The sequence below is a fragment of the Seriola lalandi genome, unplaced genomic scaffold, assembly GCF_002814215.2.
Source record: "Seriola lalandi dorsalis isolate HSWRI2012SDOR001 ecotype SW California unplaced genomic scaffold, Sedor1 jcf7180002054933, whole genome shotgun sequence".
Classification (NCBI taxonomy): Eukaryota; Metazoa; Chordata; class Actinopteri; order Carangiformes; family Carangidae; genus Seriola; species Seriola lalandi.
In genome coordinates this window covers 4,174,637-4,195,077 of record NW_019525485.1, presented here as the reverse complement: position 1 = coordinate 4,195,077, position 20,441 = coordinate 4,174,637, and the positions used below count along the sequence as shown (strand labels likewise).

General features: G+C 46.7%; 1 protein-coding gene across 2 annotated transcripts in view; it reads left to right on the top strand.

Annotated features, from left to right (window-relative positions):
- Window positions 1-19,746, top strand: part of nrp2a (neuropilin 2a) — a 59,251-nt gene extending 39,505 nt beyond the window's left edge. Inside the window, exons 9-18 of one of the 2 annotated variants that reach the window (XM_023393275.2) lie at window positions 51-226; window positions 482-661; window positions 754-898; window positions 6,373-6,456; window positions 6,653-6,757; window positions 10,225-10,490; window positions 11,094-11,190; window positions 12,914-12,946; window positions 17,778-17,840; window positions 17,961-19,746. In XM_023393275.2, coding sequence (XP_023249043.1) covers window positions 51-226; window positions 482-661; window positions 754-898; window positions 6,373-6,456; window positions 6,653-6,757; window positions 10,225-10,490; window positions 11,094-11,190; window positions 12,914-12,946; window positions 17,778-17,840; window positions 17,961-18,265 — 1,454 coding nt within the window. In that variant the 3' untranslated portion in view covers window positions 18,266-19,746. Of the gene's footprint in view, window positions 1-50; window positions 227-481; window positions 662-753; window positions 899-6,372; window positions 6,457-6,652; window positions 6,758-10,224; window positions 10,491-11,093; window positions 11,191-12,913; window positions 12,947-14,789; window positions 17,532-17,777; window positions 17,841-17,960 lie in introns of those variants that run through there. The other variant, XM_023393276.2, reaches the window with a different exon arrangement.
- Window positions 19,747-20,441: the final 695 nt, after the last annotated feature.

Below are 20,441 nucleotides of genomic sequence, written 5' to 3'. Positions count from 1 at the left end.
AAGGTGAAGGTTAAAGTAATCTCTGCCCCCCTCTCTGCTTCCCACTCCAGATGCTTCGTGCTCAGACCTGCAGGGCCTGCTGTCCGGCCTGCTACCTGATGCACAGATCTCAGCCTCCTCCAGCAGGGACATGGTGTGGAATCCCGGGACCGCCCGTCTGGTGGCCAGTCGCTCCGGCTGGTTCCCCGCCCCCGCACAGCCTCTGGCGGGAGAGGAGTGGCTACAGGTGTGAGACGATTTTAATATGTTTTTATTGCACATTTTGGTTGTGCGTTTCCAGTTGATATTACTGCACCTTTTTTTATGTTAATATAAATGAATCATGAATCACTTAACATTCACTTCCACACATTAGCATATAAAACTAGCAGCACATTAGCCTGAGTGGGCGCCAGAAAGAGTAACTGTTGTGTTGTTTTGGCTTCAGCACAGCAGCATTTTTTTTTTCTATGGTGCACTCATCTCAATCTACTCTCTTCAGGTGGACCTTGGTGTGGCGAAGACAGTGCGTGGTGTGATCACCCAAGGGGCGAGAGGAGGAGACGCTGGAAGTGGGGCGACCACAGATAACCGGGCGTTTGTGCGGAAGTACAAAGTGGCGCACAGCCTGAATGGAAAAGAGTGGAATTTCGTCATAGACAAGAAGACCAGCCTGCCGAAGGTGGGTGGAGGAGGTGGAGGAGGAGGAGGATGAGATTGTGTTGCACGTAACACCAGTCTCAGCACCTATTACAACTTGTGTATGCTTCGCAGATTTTCGAGGGGAACACACACTACGACACCCCCGAGCTGCGCCATTTTGACGAGACGGTGGCGCAGTACATCAGGCTGTATCCAGAGAGGTGGTCGCCTGTGGGGATCGGCATGCGAGTGGAGATACTGGGCTGTGACCTTCCAGGTAGGACGCTCTGCTGTTGCTTATTATATGAATCATTTTCCATATGATAATTTGCTGCCTATAGTATTCCAGGCTGAATAATTTACCCGGCACTGTAATGAACTCAAGTGATCTAAACAGAACCGAATGGACCTTGAGGAAGGTGGCTCCACAGAAAAAGTGAGGCGCGCATTAGATATGCATGAGAGTCATTAGAGTCTGGCGGGGGTGAAAAGAGACAGACAGTGCTGGCAGAGGAAAAGGGAAAATGATGCAGTGAAGTCTTGAACCTGGAAGTTTTGCGGTTGCGTTTCCTTTGCTGTTATTGTTTCACCTGGGAGAGCGGCCGTGTGTGAGCTCCGACAACAAGTGTTAACATCAGCAGGGAGTGGACGGGGTTTGGTTTGAAGGAATGCGTCCCCACACAGAGAGAGAGAGAGAGAGCGCTGGTTTGTTCGCTTTCCAGCGTGGTCTGTTATCCAGATGTGAGGTAGCACTGGAGAGACACACACACACATATGGACTCTCACTGCTTACCACTCCCTCTGTGCCTCGACAGGATGACTGGGCTGTGCAGCGCAACATGCTCAAGCTCTTCTATACAAGCGCGGACGCACACATTTAGACACACACGCTCGCACACCAAGCAAACCGCAGATATAAATGTATACTCTCAAAGACACGCACACACACGCATGCACACACACCACGGTAATCATGGCTCTATAAACTCAAGTTAGGCCGCGCTGTTACCGCAGTGATTTGTGTGTGTGTTTGTGTGTTCATGCGCTGGATGAACTGCTCTGCTCTCCAGCTGGAGTGAGATGAAATATTAAGAGCAGAACATCAGCATTACGGCCTTTTACCACCTCTCCGGACAGCGTAATGCACATTTAAAGACACATAGACGCTCATAAATGAACATCTGCCATTATAGCATCAATATTTAACACAACCGTGTTAACCACACATAATGCTACGTAAATGCGAGTTCACTTTCAGAGATGCAGAGCCAACAACATACCTGAGATGATCCAGCAGTTTATACAACTGCCGGACGCTGTAGTCATTTAACTTATATGTCATTTATGAAACACCCGGAGTTCCCCACAAACCTCCTGTGGCACACAGGAAGTGATGTGTTTTCCATTTACTATCTAATTGACAAGTGAGGTGTGTGGGAGAAACACGATACGAGAAAAGATGGAGACAAAAAACGAACAAGCAACAGAAACCTCAGAGGAGCGATTTTTTATATATTTTTTTAAAATCAGATGGAGCGGAGAGTTTTGTGGCACAGAAAACGGCCGTTGAGGGTCACACATTGTTCACAGGCCTCCAGAACTCAGCAGGCAGAGTGGACGACTGCTGACATCCTGTAAATCATTCACTTCCCCACCCACCCCCCCTCCACACAAACTGTTCACTGCTGTCTGTTCTGTCCTCAGTTAAGCCTCCCTTCTTCACAGCTATATGATTTTAGGATGATAAAAAAAGGATATATTTTTTACCCTAAATCTTGCATTGTACAGTTTGAGCTGAGCAGCAGCTACCACAATGAGGCAGAATCTCTCTCTCTCTCTCTCTCTCTCTCCCAATTCCTACACATGGTTGCAGTATTTTTTCTTTTCCCACCCTGAGGCCCTGTGCGTGGGTCCGTAAATGTTTTTGTTCTTTTTTCGTTACCATGCCTCCTCTCCTCTCCTCTCCTCCCCTCTGTTACTCATCACTTGCACCTCTTTTCCATGCTCACTGCTGCTGGTTCCTGACTCCTTCTGTTTCCCCCAGCTGTCTCTCTCTCTCTCATACACACACACACACACACACACACATGCACAGCCTCTACAGTGACAGTTTCTTTTTTTTTCTGATGTATGTGCTTCCAAAAATGAAAAATTTATGAGCTGAGGAAGGAAATTTTAGAGTGATCTGTGGAGAAAAAAAAAAAAAAAAGCAAAATATCTCCTTCCCTTTTTCCAGGTTGGATCATTTTAGTCTTAGACGCACTGTACTGTAGAACTCACACATGCATATACACACCTGTAATGCAAAGCCCAGCTTCACGCCGGCTTCTGGTTCCTTCCAAACCCCAGTAAATTCAGTATTATTGAGCTATGATGACAGATTTTAACCAGTCATGACAGTTTGGTCTTATATTTATTGGGATGTTCACATAAGCTCTTTATGTCACCGTCTTCAGAGCGTCCCATCCTTTAGGAAAGCTTCTGTTTGTGTGTGTGCGTGGGTGTGTGTGTGGATGAACCTTGATCCGAGCACTTAACCCCACCCATCAGAATATCAAACAATGGCTGCTTGTCTTTCCCATCATGTTCTTTTGTGCTGTGTGTGTGTACGTGTGTGCATGCACATCCATTCATTATGTGTGTGTGTATTAGAACAGTGTGTGTGTCTAGTACTGCCAAGCAGAGATTTACAGAAAGGCTTTCTACATAATTGAAGATTTCTTTCCCCCTCTTCTCTGACATATTGCTGAGTCAGATTCTTTGGGAGTGAGCAATGTCTTTTTACTCAGAAAGGGTTGGCCCTCACCACCCTGTGTGTGTGTGTGTGTGTGTGTGTGTGTGTGTGTGTGTGTGTGTGTGTGTGTTTTTGGTATCTGTGTGCATGTCTTTTAGGACGAGTGTGTGTACGCATGCGGAGCTGCATGTGTATTTGTATGTACGAGTGTGCGCCTCCATTATCTATGCCAGCAGTTCCCCTGAGTCCAGTTGTAAATTTTGGCGTCTCATCCCGCGCATGATGATGATGATGATGACTTGCATCATCACCTGCAGCGGTAGACACATTATGTAAGACAACACTCCGCTGCAGAGGGACTTTTTTTTTTTTTTTATCCCTGCATCGCAAAGGCTTCCGCTGCACATGCACTGCCTCCTCCTCACGCCGCTCGTGTGACGCCACTCCTCACACACACATCAAGGCTGGGGGGGGGGCGAGGTCGGCAGGTCGCATACATTCATTCTTACTCTGTCCCGCATAAACTCACACACGCCCCCACACAAACGCACGAGTCGGTCCCATTCCCATTGCCCCTGACACTCCTGTCACACCCCAGAAAGGTCAGCACATTTACACTGTGACAAGGCCTGACCTTTGAAAGCATAGAGTGCTCAGGGCCCGGGCAGAATCTTAATGGAAGAGCCTGTGTGTTTTGTGTTTATGTGTGTTTAGCTATACGCACGCTGGCGCCCAGGTAATGTGTAGGCGCTTGGTTTATTTTAACGCCTTGTCCCGAGACTTAACTGGAGGAGTGAAAGGTTAGACCTGAATAAAAAGGCAAACACAGAAAAGCAAAAACGAACGAGAAGAATGAGCGCGAGGGAGAGAATGAAAAGAAGAAGAGGAACGAGAGGTGGTCTCGCATTTGAAACATGGGCAGGAGGAGGAGGAGGTTTGAGGTTACCTTTTTCCGGTGGGGGCCAGCAGCGATAAGAGTCTCATTAGTTCGTTAATGACTGGCGTAAAGGACATGACATTAACGGCGGGTTAATGTCAGAAGCTGTCGCCAGCTGTGGCCGGCCCTTTCATGTTTGCCATTTCTCCAGCTGGGGCGCCATCGCACTCATTTCCACAGGAAGTTCCTCTGAGCGGATCAATTGTGCATCACGCTGCGTTTGTTTCCCTTAGCGCCTTTCATAGTCTATAAATGATGAGCGCGGTCATGCAGAAAGAGGAATATTAACAGTAGGAGGCTCTAGTATTGCCACTAACAGGCGTTCAGCAGGGGAAATCCATGCGACTTCTCTTTTTTTTTTTTTTTTTTTTACTTGCTTGCACACTTGTTGTGTTTCTTTTTCCGACTGATGAGCTCGGTCTCACATGAGATCACCAGGCATCCAACCCTCAGAGTTGTTTGGATAGGCTTAAATGAGACAAGGCATGGAAAGCTAACAAAAGGAATATGAAATATAACATGCTCACAAATAATCCACATTCGCATTTCACTGATAATTAATGTCAAATTAGTGCAATATGTTTTGACTGTTGGGGTAGTGAAATGTGACAAAAACAAGTGACCGTGTGTAAACATGTGCGGTTAATGACTCTTATACAGACAGAAATTGAGACTCCACAGTTTATTCGCGTGATAAATGTGGATCCTTTTGGCGCAGACGTGACCCGAACCTCTGCGTAAACTCCCATAACGCACCAGGGTCGACCCCATCTGCTCCTAATAACACGCTGCTTTCTCCCACTTCACATTCCAACCGCAGCCTGCTCAACATGTGTCAGTGTGCGCGCACATGTGACGCGTGTTAATGAGAATATAGTTGTTGTTTTTTTCTTTGTATGTTGTTTGCCTTCCTACGTGATAGATGCTTAAATAGATGTTAAAGTTAGAGAGAAAATCCTACATTTCACGTTGCGTTTGTTCTCCCTTCTCTCGAATGCGCATGAGTTATAGAGTGAGGGTAATACACACACACACACACACATGATAGCTCACACATGCACAAGAAAAAGGAGTGGGAGATGGAGTGTGTGTGTGTGTGTGTGTGTGTGTGTGTGTGCTCTGTATCCTCCCTGACAGCCTAGTGAGTGGTCCCAGAGCGTGATCATCCTGTCCAAGGTCGAGGGGAGTTTGTTAGACACATCCATCCATCAGCCTTAGCACCAGGCGTTCTGTTTGTGTGTGTGTGTGCGCGCGCGTGTGTGCGCGTGCGCGGAGTGTGTGCAACTCTGCATCTGCATGTGGACATGTGCGCCCGTGCATCTGGGTGTCCGCATATTTGAGTTGGCGTGTGTGTGTGTGTGTGTGTGTGTGTGTGTGTGTGTGTGTGTGAGAGAGAGTGTGAGTGTGTCAGACAGATACTGACGCCTGAGCACCCAGACACAACATGATGGGGGCCCTTTGGGTGCTCTAGGGCTATCAGTGCCTGTCTCTGGCACTTTGGGTGGGATGGCCGAACGGAGACAGGAAACTGGAGATACAGTTATTTTTCGGGCCTGCACTTTAATTCACCCTCAATAGACATAAACTTCATGTGCTGAATTATGGCTAAAAGAAAACCCTTTTAGATTTCCTGTTCAAAAGTCAACCTCAACTGTTTTAGCATAAGAGATTAGTCTTTATGCTAAGCTAAGCTAACCCACTGCTGGCTGTAGCTACATACTTCTCATAGAGGCATGAGAGAGGTGTCAAGGAAGCAAAAGTGATTAAGCATTTAACATTTAAAATAAACAGATAAATAATAATGAAATAATTGAGGGTTATTAAAGGTACATAAAGACACTGTACCTCGGTCCTATCTGGTTCTTTCTGCCTATGTTGCTTATCATTTCCTCTCCTGTCTGTACTTCCTGTCCCTCCCTGATGTATGACACAGAGGGAGAAATTCCACATGTATAATCTCAACTTAAACAAACACTGTGTGATTAATGTGTCTTCCTCTTACAGTAATCTAATCTCTGGGTATTGTTTCATACCGCTGTTGTTGACCTGAATCGTGTTGTTGTTTTTTTTGTTCCTGTAGAAACCACTACACTGGCTGACACGGTCACACCAACTCTGCCCGCCGACATCGAAACCACCACTGTCCCCGTTACAACCACGCCAGGTGAGAGTGTTTTGCATGAAAGCAAAAGAAACAGCAGATTAATAGTGGCATTAGGGAGCTGAAATGTACAGATGAAAGCTTCTGAATGGGCTGTGTGACATGATGTAGAGCTGCTTGAATGAATGCTTCTTGTGATTTCTCATGCCTTTGTGCCCTTTGGCTCTTGCTCTTCCCCCGCCGCTCTCCACCTCTGCAGGAGCCACCTCTCCTCCATCAGACAGCGCGTGCGACTTCGACCACGGCCTGTGCGGGTGGACGCACGACCCCAACGCCCCTCTCTTCTGGTCCCTGCACAGCCACGGTGAGACTCCTTATCGGTCTATGTGGGAGATTCTGAGTCAGCGTTTATCAGAGCGACTCAGAGCCGCTTCAGCTTTTCTCTATGTAGCAAACTGTTGATACACAGTGACCTGCAGGAGTGAGGGTTAGGCTCAACTTTACAAAACAATGCAGTTAGCAGCTGGCGTTTTATTCTGGTATAACACGGGTTTACTGCTGCAGAGCTGTTATGTATGCAGCTGCAAGAGGAATTTCATTTGGGTGCAGAAAATTGCACAAGCACAAATGCATTAAGTTTGTTTTTATCAACTTCAGTGGGTCTAGACAAGACACAGTTTTCTATAATTAAATGGACTCGTTCTCCTTGTGCATCTTGTCAGTCCTCTTTCAATTTGATTAAAATAATTCCTTAAATTGAAACCCGTCTAATTTAGCAGTCTGCCAGCCACGCCGCTCTTTCCGATTGAATGAGAATGAAAATGGATTGAGGGAATCAGAGGGAAATAGACACCGCTGCCGCATCAAGCACATACAGCCTCGCCTGTGACACACACCGGCTCTCCAGCACCGCGCGTCCAAACGCGCCGACGTCCCGGGCAGGAAGGGGTTAAGACCCAGTAGCTCCAATTAAGTTCAGAGCAGGAGATTCCAAACACGAGCAGTTATTCCCCAGCCGTCCCTTTACTGCCCCTCAATTACCTCAGGCACATCCCAGATGATGCTGTGTAGACTTCCATCTACTTAGACACTCCTTGAAGAAATAATTATTAATTTTCCCTTTATACATACCCGAGGATCAAAAGTGCAGCTTTTGGCGTGTTATTAAAAGCTACAGAAGACGTTTCCTGCTGGGTTTAAGGAGGATTTTTTTTATAGTGCTATTTATAATTTTTCATAGGCAGGGTACAGGATTGTTATACCAACCTTGTTATAAAATTCATTGCTTTTGAGCAAGTCTCCATGAAAGATTCAGCATCTCTCTCCAGCTGGATGGAATTGAACAAGAAGTTCAGCATGCCCCCCCTGTCTTTGTTAAATTTGTGATGTCACCTGGGTTACGTTCAGCAGAGCAAATGGAGCTAACAGGAAAGGAAAGACATTTTCCTGAAGCGTGACCTATTTAGGTCATAACCATCTTTGACGGGGGGGGGGGGTTCAAAGCAGTTTCTTTCATCACGGCCAGATTGGAAAGGGTTGCTTAGATTAGCCAGGTTGTGGCTTTCATGTATGGAGTATCATTTGCAGCCGCTCTGAACTCGCTACACCACCCCTTTGATTTTCCCCCGCAGATGTCAAAGGTCAGAAATCCTAGCTAACGCGGGGGCATTATTTCAGCGCTATCAAATCACTGTTTAATCTTCTATAGAGTTCCCCTTTTTCTCATGTGACCCAGGAGCTATGATCTCCTCACCTCTCGACCTCGGTCATGAAACACAGCTGGAATTAGCCCCCTTACACTGTTGTATTATTTGGCTTAATATACCCCCGCTAATAAGAATGTGCTAACTAGGCTTCATAGATCGGATCCGTGTTTGCTTCTCGCTGCAGGAGACCGCTGTGAAATGGATTAATAATGCTCTGTTTCGCTGCGTATGGCGAGGCAGTCTCAATTATGAGCTGTCTGGCAAACAAGAGGCACAGCGATGGGGGTTTCTCTGCAAGACGCTGCACTTCAACACGAGGCAGAGATGATGGAAGAGGCTTTGGCGCACACATTAGAATGAGTGATATAAAACGCCTCACAAAAGTGTTTCACTCGCACATCCTCTCCACAGGCGTGTAAACACATACTGTATATATACACCCCTCCAAAAAAAAAAAGCAAGGAAGAGCGCACACACTTTCATTCCAGAGCCGCAAAAAGGCCAAGGGACATACTGTCACACACACACACACACACACACACACACACACACACACACACACACACACACTGTCTGAAGTGTCACACACACAGGCGTATGGCGGGCAGAGGGGAGCTGTCAAGTCGGAGGAAGATTTGTCCCTCCAGATACTGCTTGTCTGATCTGCTGGAAGGACCACACACACACACACACTAACACACACACACACACACACACACACACACACACAGCAAAAGGTTATCGGCCCAGTCACTCAGCACAGCTGCACTAAAAACATAAACTCCTACTCTTACATACTTACTACTGTCATTTGTTTTTGGATAAAAAGAAAGATGTGGTTAAAAGACAAACATAACGGCGTCACCGTGGAAACAAGAACACACACACACACACACACACACACACTCACACACACACACACACACACACACATACACACTCACGCTCATATTCTGGAAAATACCTGTGTGCTCCCTGATATGTGTCAGACTGTTTTTTTTCCTTGTAAAAGACAGAGAACCATATTTGCTGGACCCCACACCCCCACACACACACACACACACACAGTTCTTCATGATAAAGCAGGTGATTTAATCTGCAGATTGTTGATACTGGACATTTTCCCACAGGGCCCACTTAAGAAATTCTTCACCAGACGCCTCATTGAGTCACTCTCTCACACATACACGGCCTGTCTCTTTTCTCACACTCACACTCTCACACACACACACACTCATACATACAGTAGGCTCACCAATCTTACCCCCTCACAATGGAATTTGTGTCAGCATCCAATTTGCAAACTAAACATCCTCTGGTGTAAACAAATGGAGTGGCGTGCGTGTTGTTGGACTTTTCCGTTGTCGAAGTCGTTTACCTGGAAGGGAATGAAGAGAAATAGGCCCCCGGGGGTCTTGGCAGGAGTTCTGGTAGCGCTCCGTGTTCGAATGACGCTCACACTGGACCTATTCTTCTGTGTGTTTATATTTGTCATATCCCTATTGTGTAGTGTGGTGACTATTGTGCGGTTGTGATCCCGTTCCTGTTAGCAACTGGTGATTAGTTTCTTTTTCTTTTTTGTTTGAGAGTCCTGTTGGAAATATATCTGTGATTGTGTGAAAACACACTCTGCACATGTGAATATAAGGGGATATATATGTGCCTGTACGCAGATTGCGCACGTGCTGCGTTTTGTGCCCCACAAGCTCATCTCATCAGCATCCATTTACAGTGGATAAAAGTCTACACGGCCTTTCAGATTTCCTCGTTTTTTATTGCCTCGAGGGTTGAAATGAAAACCCATTAAAACATTTTTTTTTTTTTTTTTTCACTTTCATTTCAGTGGAACAACCAGCAAACTCAAGGTTAAAACAAAGCTCTGCTCATTACTGGCATTGTGTTAAAATTACTAGAACAGCTTGGTTGCACACTGTAAAAATCTCCAATGTCTTTTGTTTTGTTTTGTTTTGTTTTTTTTCCTTTTTTCCTTTTCACTCAATCCCATTGCGTTTTGATGATATAGTAATAATTCCAAGGTTATTTTCAAAACTGGTAGCGCATGTGGATTCAGGGTCTTGGGGAGTGGAGAGAGTGTGTTGACATATGATCTCACAACCCCCTCCAGAGCTCAACAGCTATCTGTACATGGACGCCAGCCTGAAGACGGAGCAGCAGCGGGCCCGCCTCGTGAGCCCCGTGGTGGCAGCCGAAACCGGACCCCTCTGCCTCCTCTTCTCCTATCAGCTGTGGGGCGAGGCCCAGGGCCACCTGAGGGTGTTGCTGCGGGACGCCCACAACGAGGAGACCCTCCTCTGGACGCTGAAGGACGATCAGGGCCACGTCTGGAAGGAGGGTCGCACCATCCTGCCTCGCTCCCCTAAGGACTTCCAGGTAATAAACCCACATTTTTTTTAATGTAGAATAAGAATTGGAATAAATTCTGGCCAATATCAGTGTTATATTATATTAAAGTCTGCTTGATAAATAGGTATCTGGGTCAGACCCTTTATGTCTTTAATGTCCCCCCAGACGGAGAGCATGTCTTTAATGTGTGAGGTGTATTCATCTGAGTGCACATAAAAGCATCAGTCGTAACCTCTGTCACCTTAGGCCAGGTTTGACTTCAAAAGGAGCTAAAGTAAGCCGCGTTGTCTCTATCGGCTGCACGATTGTTTGGGGATTGCTGTGCATTTGTCAAAGACATCACAAGTCGTTAATGTTGTCATGAAAAAGTAAGTTGAAGAAGCTTGCAGGGAAGGGGAGGAGGATTGCAAGTGTTGAGTGCAACTTTGAAATCACAGGCACCGTATTAAGTTTTTATCCTTTTTCTCCTCCTCCTCCTCCTGCTTGTCCCCGTTCTCAATTTGCCTCCACCCCCCCACTTGCTCCCTCTTTGCCTTCATCCTGTCTCCGTCTTCCTCTTCTTTCTCAACTTTTTTTCCTCCTCCCCCTCCTCCCCCTTCCTCTTCCTCCCTTGTTTTTTGGCTGTGGTAGGTTGTGATGGAGGGTTTCTTTGCGCACGGCACCAGAGGACACATCTGGATAGACAACATCCAAATGAGCTCCAGCACCCCCCTGAAAGAGTGTACACGTAAGTTGCACGCATACACGCAATCTGTATACACACACACGCGCGCGCCCAAATCGTTCCAGGAGAATATTTAAAGATGCACACACACACACACACACACACACATCCATTTGACCCATCAGCTCTCTCTCATCCTCTGTCAGCACCACCATCGCCTCATCCTCTCGCCCTCCATCAATCTGCCATTCACTCTATTTCCCTTCCACCTCCTCCACTTTTAGCCTGAAGGTCCTTGAACAGTGACACACATGAAGTGATAAACACCCCCCACCCTCCACCCTCCACTCCCTGGCCCTCCCATCCCAGTTTCAGAGACAGCCTCTCCTCCACCAAAGAGCCCACCGAATACCGAGATGAAAGGAGGAAGGAGAGGGAGGGACAGCGTTTACTCCCTCCACAAAAAAAAGAAAAAAAAGAAAAGAAGAATAGGAAAACTAGGCCATAAACGCCCTGTGGGCCCCAGCGATGCTAATCTATGTTTCATTAGATTTCTCTTCTTTTCTTTCCCTCCTCTCCCTCTATCTCTCTTGCACTCACTCCTGCATCATATTTGTAAACAGAGCTTTTCCCGAGCCGTCAAAGGGAATTACTAGACAGGCTGTTTCCCAAGCAAGTTTTCTGGGTGCCTGGTGTGAGCCGAGCGCCAGCACAGCCTCCTTAATCTGGCCCGAGCAGTGGCTTTGGAGAGGGTCTTAAACAGATCAGAGAGCGAGCCGGGGGTTCAGAGCCAAAAACCTGCCGTCATCGCTTCTGACTGACGTCCAGTGTGCTTTGGAGCTGGACCACAGTGGGGAGAAGGCAAAGTGTAATTGAGGGAAAGTGCATGAGTGTGTGTGTGTCCATGAGTGTGTGTTATGTGCCTGGCTTGTTGCGAACACTTCTGTTTTTCCCGTCTTTGTGTTCTACCATTGGGGTTTTTTTTTGTGTGTGTGTGTGTGTGTATGTGTCATGAGAGTCTGGAGAGAGTGAGCTTGGAAGGCAAAGACGACAGCCCACCCCCCTCCCCATCCCTTCCATCCCTCCCCTCCATGCTGCAGTGTTTCCCACTCCTCTCCCTCCCTTCCTCTGCCACTCCCAGAGCATGCTGGGATGCTGCTTATCACCCAGCACAGTAGAGTTCTTCACAGTACGTTGGCGTTCCCGCCAAAAGGCGCAAGTTCCCAAGTTGGTTTCTCTCTTTCTTTGTCTCTCACTCCACCACCACCACCCCCCACCCCCACACACACATACATCTAACACACAAACACACACACACACACACACACACACACACACCAGTTCTTTGTGTTTGCATTCCAGGCAATCAAAGTGAAGGTTCTGCTCTATGCGTTTGCAGCAAGCCAAAACGCCCCAGCCCGCTCCAGTTTATCTGGACTCCGCAGATAAACAACTTGAAATGCGTGAACTTTGCGAACGCGGACGCACACATGCGCACGTAGCCCCGTACACTCTCAGCACAGCCCATCTCGAATTCCCAGCTCACACAATGCACTCTGTTTGAAATTGCATTTGAGCAAAGCAGCTGAGTAAATGCCATAATTCATGTGAGTTATCTGAGGAATTAACTTAAATTTCCTCAGGAGGAGTTTGATAGTCTTGTGACATTTGTGTGACATTTGGCTGACTTTTCCCTCGTATTTAAAGTTATCTAACCGCTCTCACTCTCTCTCTCTTTCTTTTTCCTCCCCCCATGTCTGCCCCGGCTCTCTCTCTGTCCTCGCAGAACCCTTCGCAGCGTTTTCTCCCGAAAATCCAGGTGAGTTTGACTTTGGTGTGATGTCACTTCCTCTCCGGTCTTGCTTCCTGCCCGTTTGTATGTGCACTAGCCTGGGGTTTTTTTGCTTGGTGGCACTAAGTTGTCTCGACCGCTAAACAAATGAGCCACGGAGTCTCTAGCTGGAGCTGTGGGAGCATGTAGACATCACCAAACAAACGCCAAACCCCCTCGCTAAAATCTAAATTATTAAAAATTAGCAAATACTGAGTGAATTTTCTCAAACTCTAACCAAGTTGGAAAATAAATAATTTCAGTAATGTGTCGCGGTGCATTAGTTTTACCTTGTCAGTCTCAGTGGAAACAAAGGATTAGTCTCAAAAGAGCAAACTGTGCGTGCAAGGCAAGCTGAATCAAGCGCACCTCATGGAGTCAGATATTTGAACAGAGCTACATATTCTCAGTTCTAGGCTGCCTGACACAGCCTGAAGGGTTTTAAATAACTGTCTGCTTCATGAAAAATATTTAGAGCTTCCTGGGGGACTCTATGAGATTGATGTTAGTGTTTTGGCATCTCATAATGTCTTCCAATAAGATAAGAGCTTGGCGGTTGCAGTGCGAATGTGATGTGTGTGCACTTCTTCGGCTTTTCTACTCTTCCGTCTTCACACACACACACACACACACACACACTCTCACTCAAAGTCTCTAACCCTTGACAAACACACACATGAATATCACCACACACACACACGCACACACACACCAGTGTCCCCAGTGAAATGCAATCAGAGTGACGGAGCGGCAGCAAGCACGGGTGTCTCTCTCCTCTCCCTAACTCGACTCTGTCTAATGAGTGTGTGCAGTGTGAAGTAGAAGGAGCACGCACCATTTCCCTCTGTAATTATGTGACACGGTCCAAAAATCAGGATGTATTCAGCTCTGCTTCGCTTTCCCTAGTTCAGTGTGACATTCTCTCAGTCTTACAGCTCTCCACATCAAGTTTGGAATGTGGGCTCTATTTTTTAGTTTTACGATGTCTTCAGGGGTTCGTTTTTTGCATAGCAGTCTTGGATTATCGAGTAGAGGCTTCTTGGAAGGTGGTTAGTTGGTTCTTACCAAGAATTTGAGAAGAGGGTTCAAGCCAGGGGCAGCAGTGTAGAGGATCTGTGGAGATAGTCTCCAAGGAGACAGCGCTTGGCTTGAGGAGGAGAGGACTGGCCGGGAGGCTGATGCATGAGAAAAAGGGAAAATGAAAAACCAAGAACAGAGAACGGGATAAATTATGTACTCAAAACAAATCTGCCAACTCAAGCCAGCTAAATAACAAATCCCAATCCAATATCAGCTCCGAGAGAGCCCTGGAACATTGGATTCCCATGTGGTGTCCGACTGATTCTTGCATGATACTGAGGCTTTATCAGGGGGCTGGTTTTGACTTCCTGTGCCAGCTCGAAACAGGAAGAGGAAGCTCCTTAATTCAATGTGTGTGGGTGCTCTCATAACTAATGATTTTAGCTTTCGTTTCACACCAAGTCATTTCACTTGAGCTTTGAAAACATGTAATTGCATTGCATTTGATTGGATCAACCATTGGACTGATTTCAAACCAAACCTCTTGATGATCTTGGTGTGAAAACTTGTTCTCCAACTGCAAAAACAAGCTACATGAGAGAAATGGATGCATTTTCTTTTCTTTTTTTGGCCTTGGAGATTTATTTTATTTTTTGCAACTGGCATGCTTGTGCATGCTCATATGAGGTGCACGCCTGCTGTTGGTATGATGAAGACATAGGGATAGAAAATAGAGAATTAAATGTAGAAAATAAACAAGTGCCACTCCTCTCTTTTCCCGCTGGCCAATTATTCTGTATCTCTCCACCAGGGGGAGGCGTTCCTGTGCCTCCCTTACCCATCCACTGGTATTACATTATGGCCGCCGGAGGCGCCCTCCTTCTGCTGGCGGTGGCCATCTTGGTCAGAGCCCTCTGTTGCTGCCGACAACACCTGGCCACCAAGAAGAGCCAGCTGTCAGTGGCCTATCACAGCTCCTCGCAGTGCTTCCAGTATTCTAACTGGTCCTCCAGTATGGCCACCCCAGGGGTGGAGCCAGTCCTGACTGTGAGATTGGACAGCCGGGACCGACACCGAACCCTCTGCTGAAAAGAAACACTTAGCTGGGTTGTGTTTGGCAGAGGAGGACGCCAGCTTGTGATGTCAGTGGCAGTGTGTGTCGTGATGCTGCAGGTTTGACAGAACATCCACTTGACGAACCCCTCTCTGCTTTAGTTTACAGTTGCAAGGGTGATGATGACACAGACGTTGTCCTAAACTGCCAAGTGAAAATTTGCAAAGAAACACTGTGCTCTCTCTCTCTGTCGCTCATGGATGTAGCTTCGGTTGCTGTTTTCGTCTTTGTTCCATTAAGGAGTTTGCTGTTGACATTTCACACTATGCTGCTCCTGATGAGAGGACTGAAGTCTGAGTAAGTTATTTATCTGAACAGCTTGTTTCGGACCATTGAGTGCCGTCTGGCTCCTCATAACCCCAACGGTCCTCCTGGAATGACCCCAGCATGGACGTACACACAGACATGTGTGGGCTGGGAAGAGGAGGGGGTCGATCTGGTTCCGCTGCGAGAGCCAGCCAGAGCTGCCAAACCACAGGCTAAAACAAGACCCCAGGGACATGAGGAGCTCTGCAGTGCTGAGAGAGAGAGAGGAGAAAACTGTTAGGCTGAGAGGCATTCATTGTGCTAGCTGTGGAAATGATCTGGCAAGCCCCAGAAAATAAAGCTCTTGGTATCTCTGTAATAACAACACGAGATAGCTGTGATATGAGTTGTACCAGTAGTGAGGGTGTTGTGACGGAGGAGCAGAAAAATCCTTCCATTGTCCTTTTCAACAGAGCATGTGCACATTTAAAAACAAAGGAATGCAAATCCATCATACTTAAAGTCCTGCATCACAAATGGAGATAACTAGCTCGTTTGATTGAACGTCTTGTCTCCTCCTGATAAAGGCATCAGTCAGTGATGGATGCAGCCGTCTTTAGTGTTTAGTGTTTCATCTTGATTCTCTGGCGTAATAAAGCACGTTGTTCCACTCCCATTTATGCTTCATACCACCCACTCCCATTGTTCCCTATGTCTTTAAGCTGCCCAGATGAAAGCCGAACCGAGCCGAGCCGTATTGTGTTTTCAGTGTGAATATGTGCTTGTTGTTTTTAGGGTTGTAAATAGACACAGCTGTCTGCCATCACCACTTCTTACTTGATTTATACTCCTACAAATCCCACAATGCCGCTGCACCAGCTGGAAGTCATAAGCGCAGTGTTTTGCTGTATATGTGCACCCTTGAGAGAGATCCAAGAAATTATGAAAACCAGAGCTCCAGCCAGTGATGGTTCTTCCTTTAGTGCCATAAGACGCCATGAATGGCTATTAACATCAAAATAGACGTAGTTAATGCACTTCTTACTAATATTTAACATATCTGGGATCTAAACGCCTATTTTATTGTGAAATCCCTTAAAAAATCTGAGTGAGAATGACAAATTGGTGACAGTTCCTCTCTCATCAGTTGGTACAAAGGTGGTGACGCCCTGGATTGAATGAAATTGAGGTCTTTACTCTGTGGCTTAGCGGGGCGTGCTCTCGTGATCTGTCACACCAGCAAAAAAAAATCCATCACCTACTTGCCCACAGCTCAGCAGAATGCACCTCAATTTGTTGCCACAATTTAGAAAGCTGCTCTTTTCTCTCCAGAGTGGTGGGGGGGGGGGGGGGGGCGGGGGGAGAAAGTGTTTTTTGGCATGCTCTCACTATGTGCTCTTAAATCAACTTGGGGAGGAGGGATAGGACACCCTACTTCGTCCATCTCCACACCGTTAAGCTCCAAGCCTCTAATAGTCGTAATTAGTTAATGGACAGATAACATTTATGAAGGCTGCGGTAAGCACTTTTCCCTCCCATTCGCCGCACCTCCGCCGCCCAATCTGCTGCCAACTTCCGTTGCCCTGGAAACAGTATTAATAACGCCATTGGCCATCAAAGACCTCCACATCTAGACGTGTGCCTTGCCAAGCAGTTACTCCCACTCCTGAACGCTTGCCAAGAGTAGCAAGCGCAAAAACACACACACACACACACTCACACACACACACATAGACACAAATACACCAAGAAAAAGTGAAAAGAAAACTCATCTAAAGTATGAGTGCACTTGAGCTATGGGGGCTGTACCCACTGCTAGTTTTTACCACACTTGTAATCTTCCCATTCAGACACTCGCATCCATATCAGTTTTCCATACGGACATCGCCTGGCAGTGTTGTGAGTTTCACAAGACCGTCACGAGCACTTCTTAAATGTTGACGTTTGTCGCTGTTTTTTTTTTGTTTTGTTTTTTTTTTCATCTTATACACCACTCTTAACCTTGACAGTAACAGTGTCGATGATTTTAACGGTGATAATGATGGGTAATGTTAATTATTTGACGATGACATGTTTGCATCTTTATTCACATGGAATGATCAGTCTTATACCATCAGTATATTATGTGATGACTGTGTGTTTGAATGTATCATAATGACCTTTCTCTATTAATAAAGTCATATTTTTCTATTATTCCAAGACTTGTGTGTGCGTGTGTGTGTGTGTGCGTGTGGATGCCAGATCTCATTTACAATAACCATCAACCACAAATTGATTACAAATTGCATTAAAGAGCTGAATCTGTGAGCAGGAGAGACGAGTTTCTACTCCACCTTAGCACCGTCTCTTTTGCATACATGCTGTGCTGTGTAACGATGATTATGTGCAGGATGCGCTCGATGCTTAAAGTCCGTGTCACCTGTGCTTTTTCTCTGACAGTCAAGAAACCCAATGAATTCGGAGATGGGCGACTTTTCAGCGGCAGAGACCCACTAGGTGGAGGTAAGTACCTTTTTCATCAGTGTCTGTTTAGTCACATTTTGAAGTACTATACATTACTTTGTCTCTGTAGCATCAATCCACAAATATTAACAAGGTCTATTCCCTCCCCTCCTGTCACAGGTTTACAGTTCCCCGATTGGAACACACCATCCCCATCGTCCGATCCCCCGGTGACCCGTGTCTCAGAGAAGGACAACTCGTGGCTCTACACCCTGGACCCCATCCTGGTCACCATCATCGTCATGAGCTCCCTGGGTGTCCTGCTCGGGGCGGTGTGCGCCGGCCTCCTCCTGTACTGCACCTGCTCCTACAGCGGCCTGTCGTCGCGCTCCTCCACCACCTTGGAGAACTACAACTTCGAACTGTACGACGGCCTCAAGCACAAGGTCAAACTCAACCAACAGCGCTGCTGCACCGAGGCGTGAGAGAGAGGAGACGGAAAAGCGAGAGCGAGAGATACAGCCACCTTGCGAAAACCTCTCAATATTTTCTTCATTTCCTCCAGTTCACTTTAGTGTCAGTTTACTTCCTCAGTGGTGCAGATCCCTGGACGCATGGACAACAAGAAGGCCACTTTTTCTTTTTTTTTTTTTAGCTCAAACGAGAACTCGTTTCCCGTCGGGAAAACATGGCGCTGTCCGGTGTTTGGTAGCGTTTGTGGTGAAAGAACCAATGAGAGAAAGGCAGGGGGTTACCCAGATGGATTGTTCCATTACGGTGATGTTAGGCCTCAAAAAGTAAATATCTACACATATCAATTACAGATTCCTGCTCCACCAAAAGAGAACTGTTTATAAATGCATCATAGATTTGTAAGAGGTCTAGTTTTGAAACTGGATAATGTAAGCTACACATACTGAGTCAGAACACATCGTGTTGGAAAGGTGGTAGGTTAGGAACGTGCTTAGAAAGCGTCTTTTTTGATCACGTGTGAACACAGTGGCCTAGAACTTAGCTCCTTTGTGTGGCCCGTTGACTTTTCTTTTTGTTTTGTTTTGTTCCGTCGTAGACTCTGCTACCTATCAGCCTCCGTTATCCCCTTAGTTCCTGACAGTCTGTGGTATTTTTAGTCATCGACGCCCCCCCCCCTCCCCTCCCAGTCTGTCTTTCAGCTCGATCACTCTCTTTCTGTTTAATGTTTTCGTTCTGTGATGGCGGATAAGTAGAAAAAAAAAACGAAAGAAATGTATGTGTGTAGAGGTGGGGGGGTGGGGAGGGGAGGGGGGGATTTTTAACACATTCTTTTAAATGACAGAGAGACGTTATTGTTAGAGTTAGTTGTCGGAGACTGTTGTTTGCTGGTTCCTGTCAAAGAGAAGGTCATGTTTACATTGTGGTTAATGGTAAAAGGTCAAGGAGCTTTGGTCGGTGCAACCTATGGATTGCTGGGAAGAGCAGAGACTGAGAACCACTGGAGAAAGAGGGAGAAACAAAGAGAGAGTGAGAGAGACTATGACTGACAGAGCACTAAAATCCCCTCCCTCCCTCCCTCTCCCTCTCTCTCTCACACAGGGGTAATGTTCTCTCTGTGCTTTCGCAAGGACAAAAAAACAAATGGGATCAAAAACAAATGCACAGCCAGAAACTGCTTTCTCAATCGACTGACTGACTGACTGACTGACTGTGTGCCCGGACACACTACAAGCCTTAAAAGCAAACTGTTTGCAGAAAAAGTTGAAAAAGGAACGTTGAGGCAACACCAGGACGAGAGAGGAGCTATCTGTCTCTGTCTCTCTCTCTTTACATGTGGACCTCAAAAGCCATGATTTAAAGGACCTACTCCCTCCCACCCCCAACACACACATGCACACACATCACACACACCCCCCCCCACACAAATCAACCTGCTGGCTAACTGCGACCTGTTTTCTGAAGTTTGTGTTTTTTATTTGTTTTTTTCATTTTTTTTTAAAAAATCTTATTTTAATGTCGGCTCTCGCACAGCAAGGCGGGCGTTCTTCGGGGCGGTTCTGAACCAATCAGAAAAGAGTCTTGTCTTGCACGATGTGAATGGACTCATAAGCCATGAGAAGGCGAGGGTGAGAGACCCTCCCATGCACATGCACACACACACACACACACACACACACACACACACATTACTTCAATTGTATATACAGATGTATATACAGGCCGTGAATACACACCCGCCCTCTCTCTCTCAGAAACACATGAAACTTTGGACACACACACACACACACACACACACACACACACACGAGAGGCAAAAATGAAGGGAATAATGGCTGCTGCTGAGAGGTATATATTTGAGACCGTGAAGTACATAAATGGCGTGCATTCACTGCACACACACACATACATAAGCTCAACATTTCATCCCATGTTCCCTCAAAATGTGTACACACACACACATACACACACACACACACACACACACACACACGAGCCGTCCCTCTCCTCTGAGGCCCGCATCTCTGGACCCCACTGACTCTCTTCAAAGTGCCTTGGAGCCTCGGGGATCCAGCTTGCCTTTGGAGCCGGTATCAGATACAGTAAATTTGACAGTGACAGTCACAGCGCCCCCTTCAGCCCGGGAGGACCAAAACATGTAAAAGGACAGGACCCCCCCAAACCCCCCAC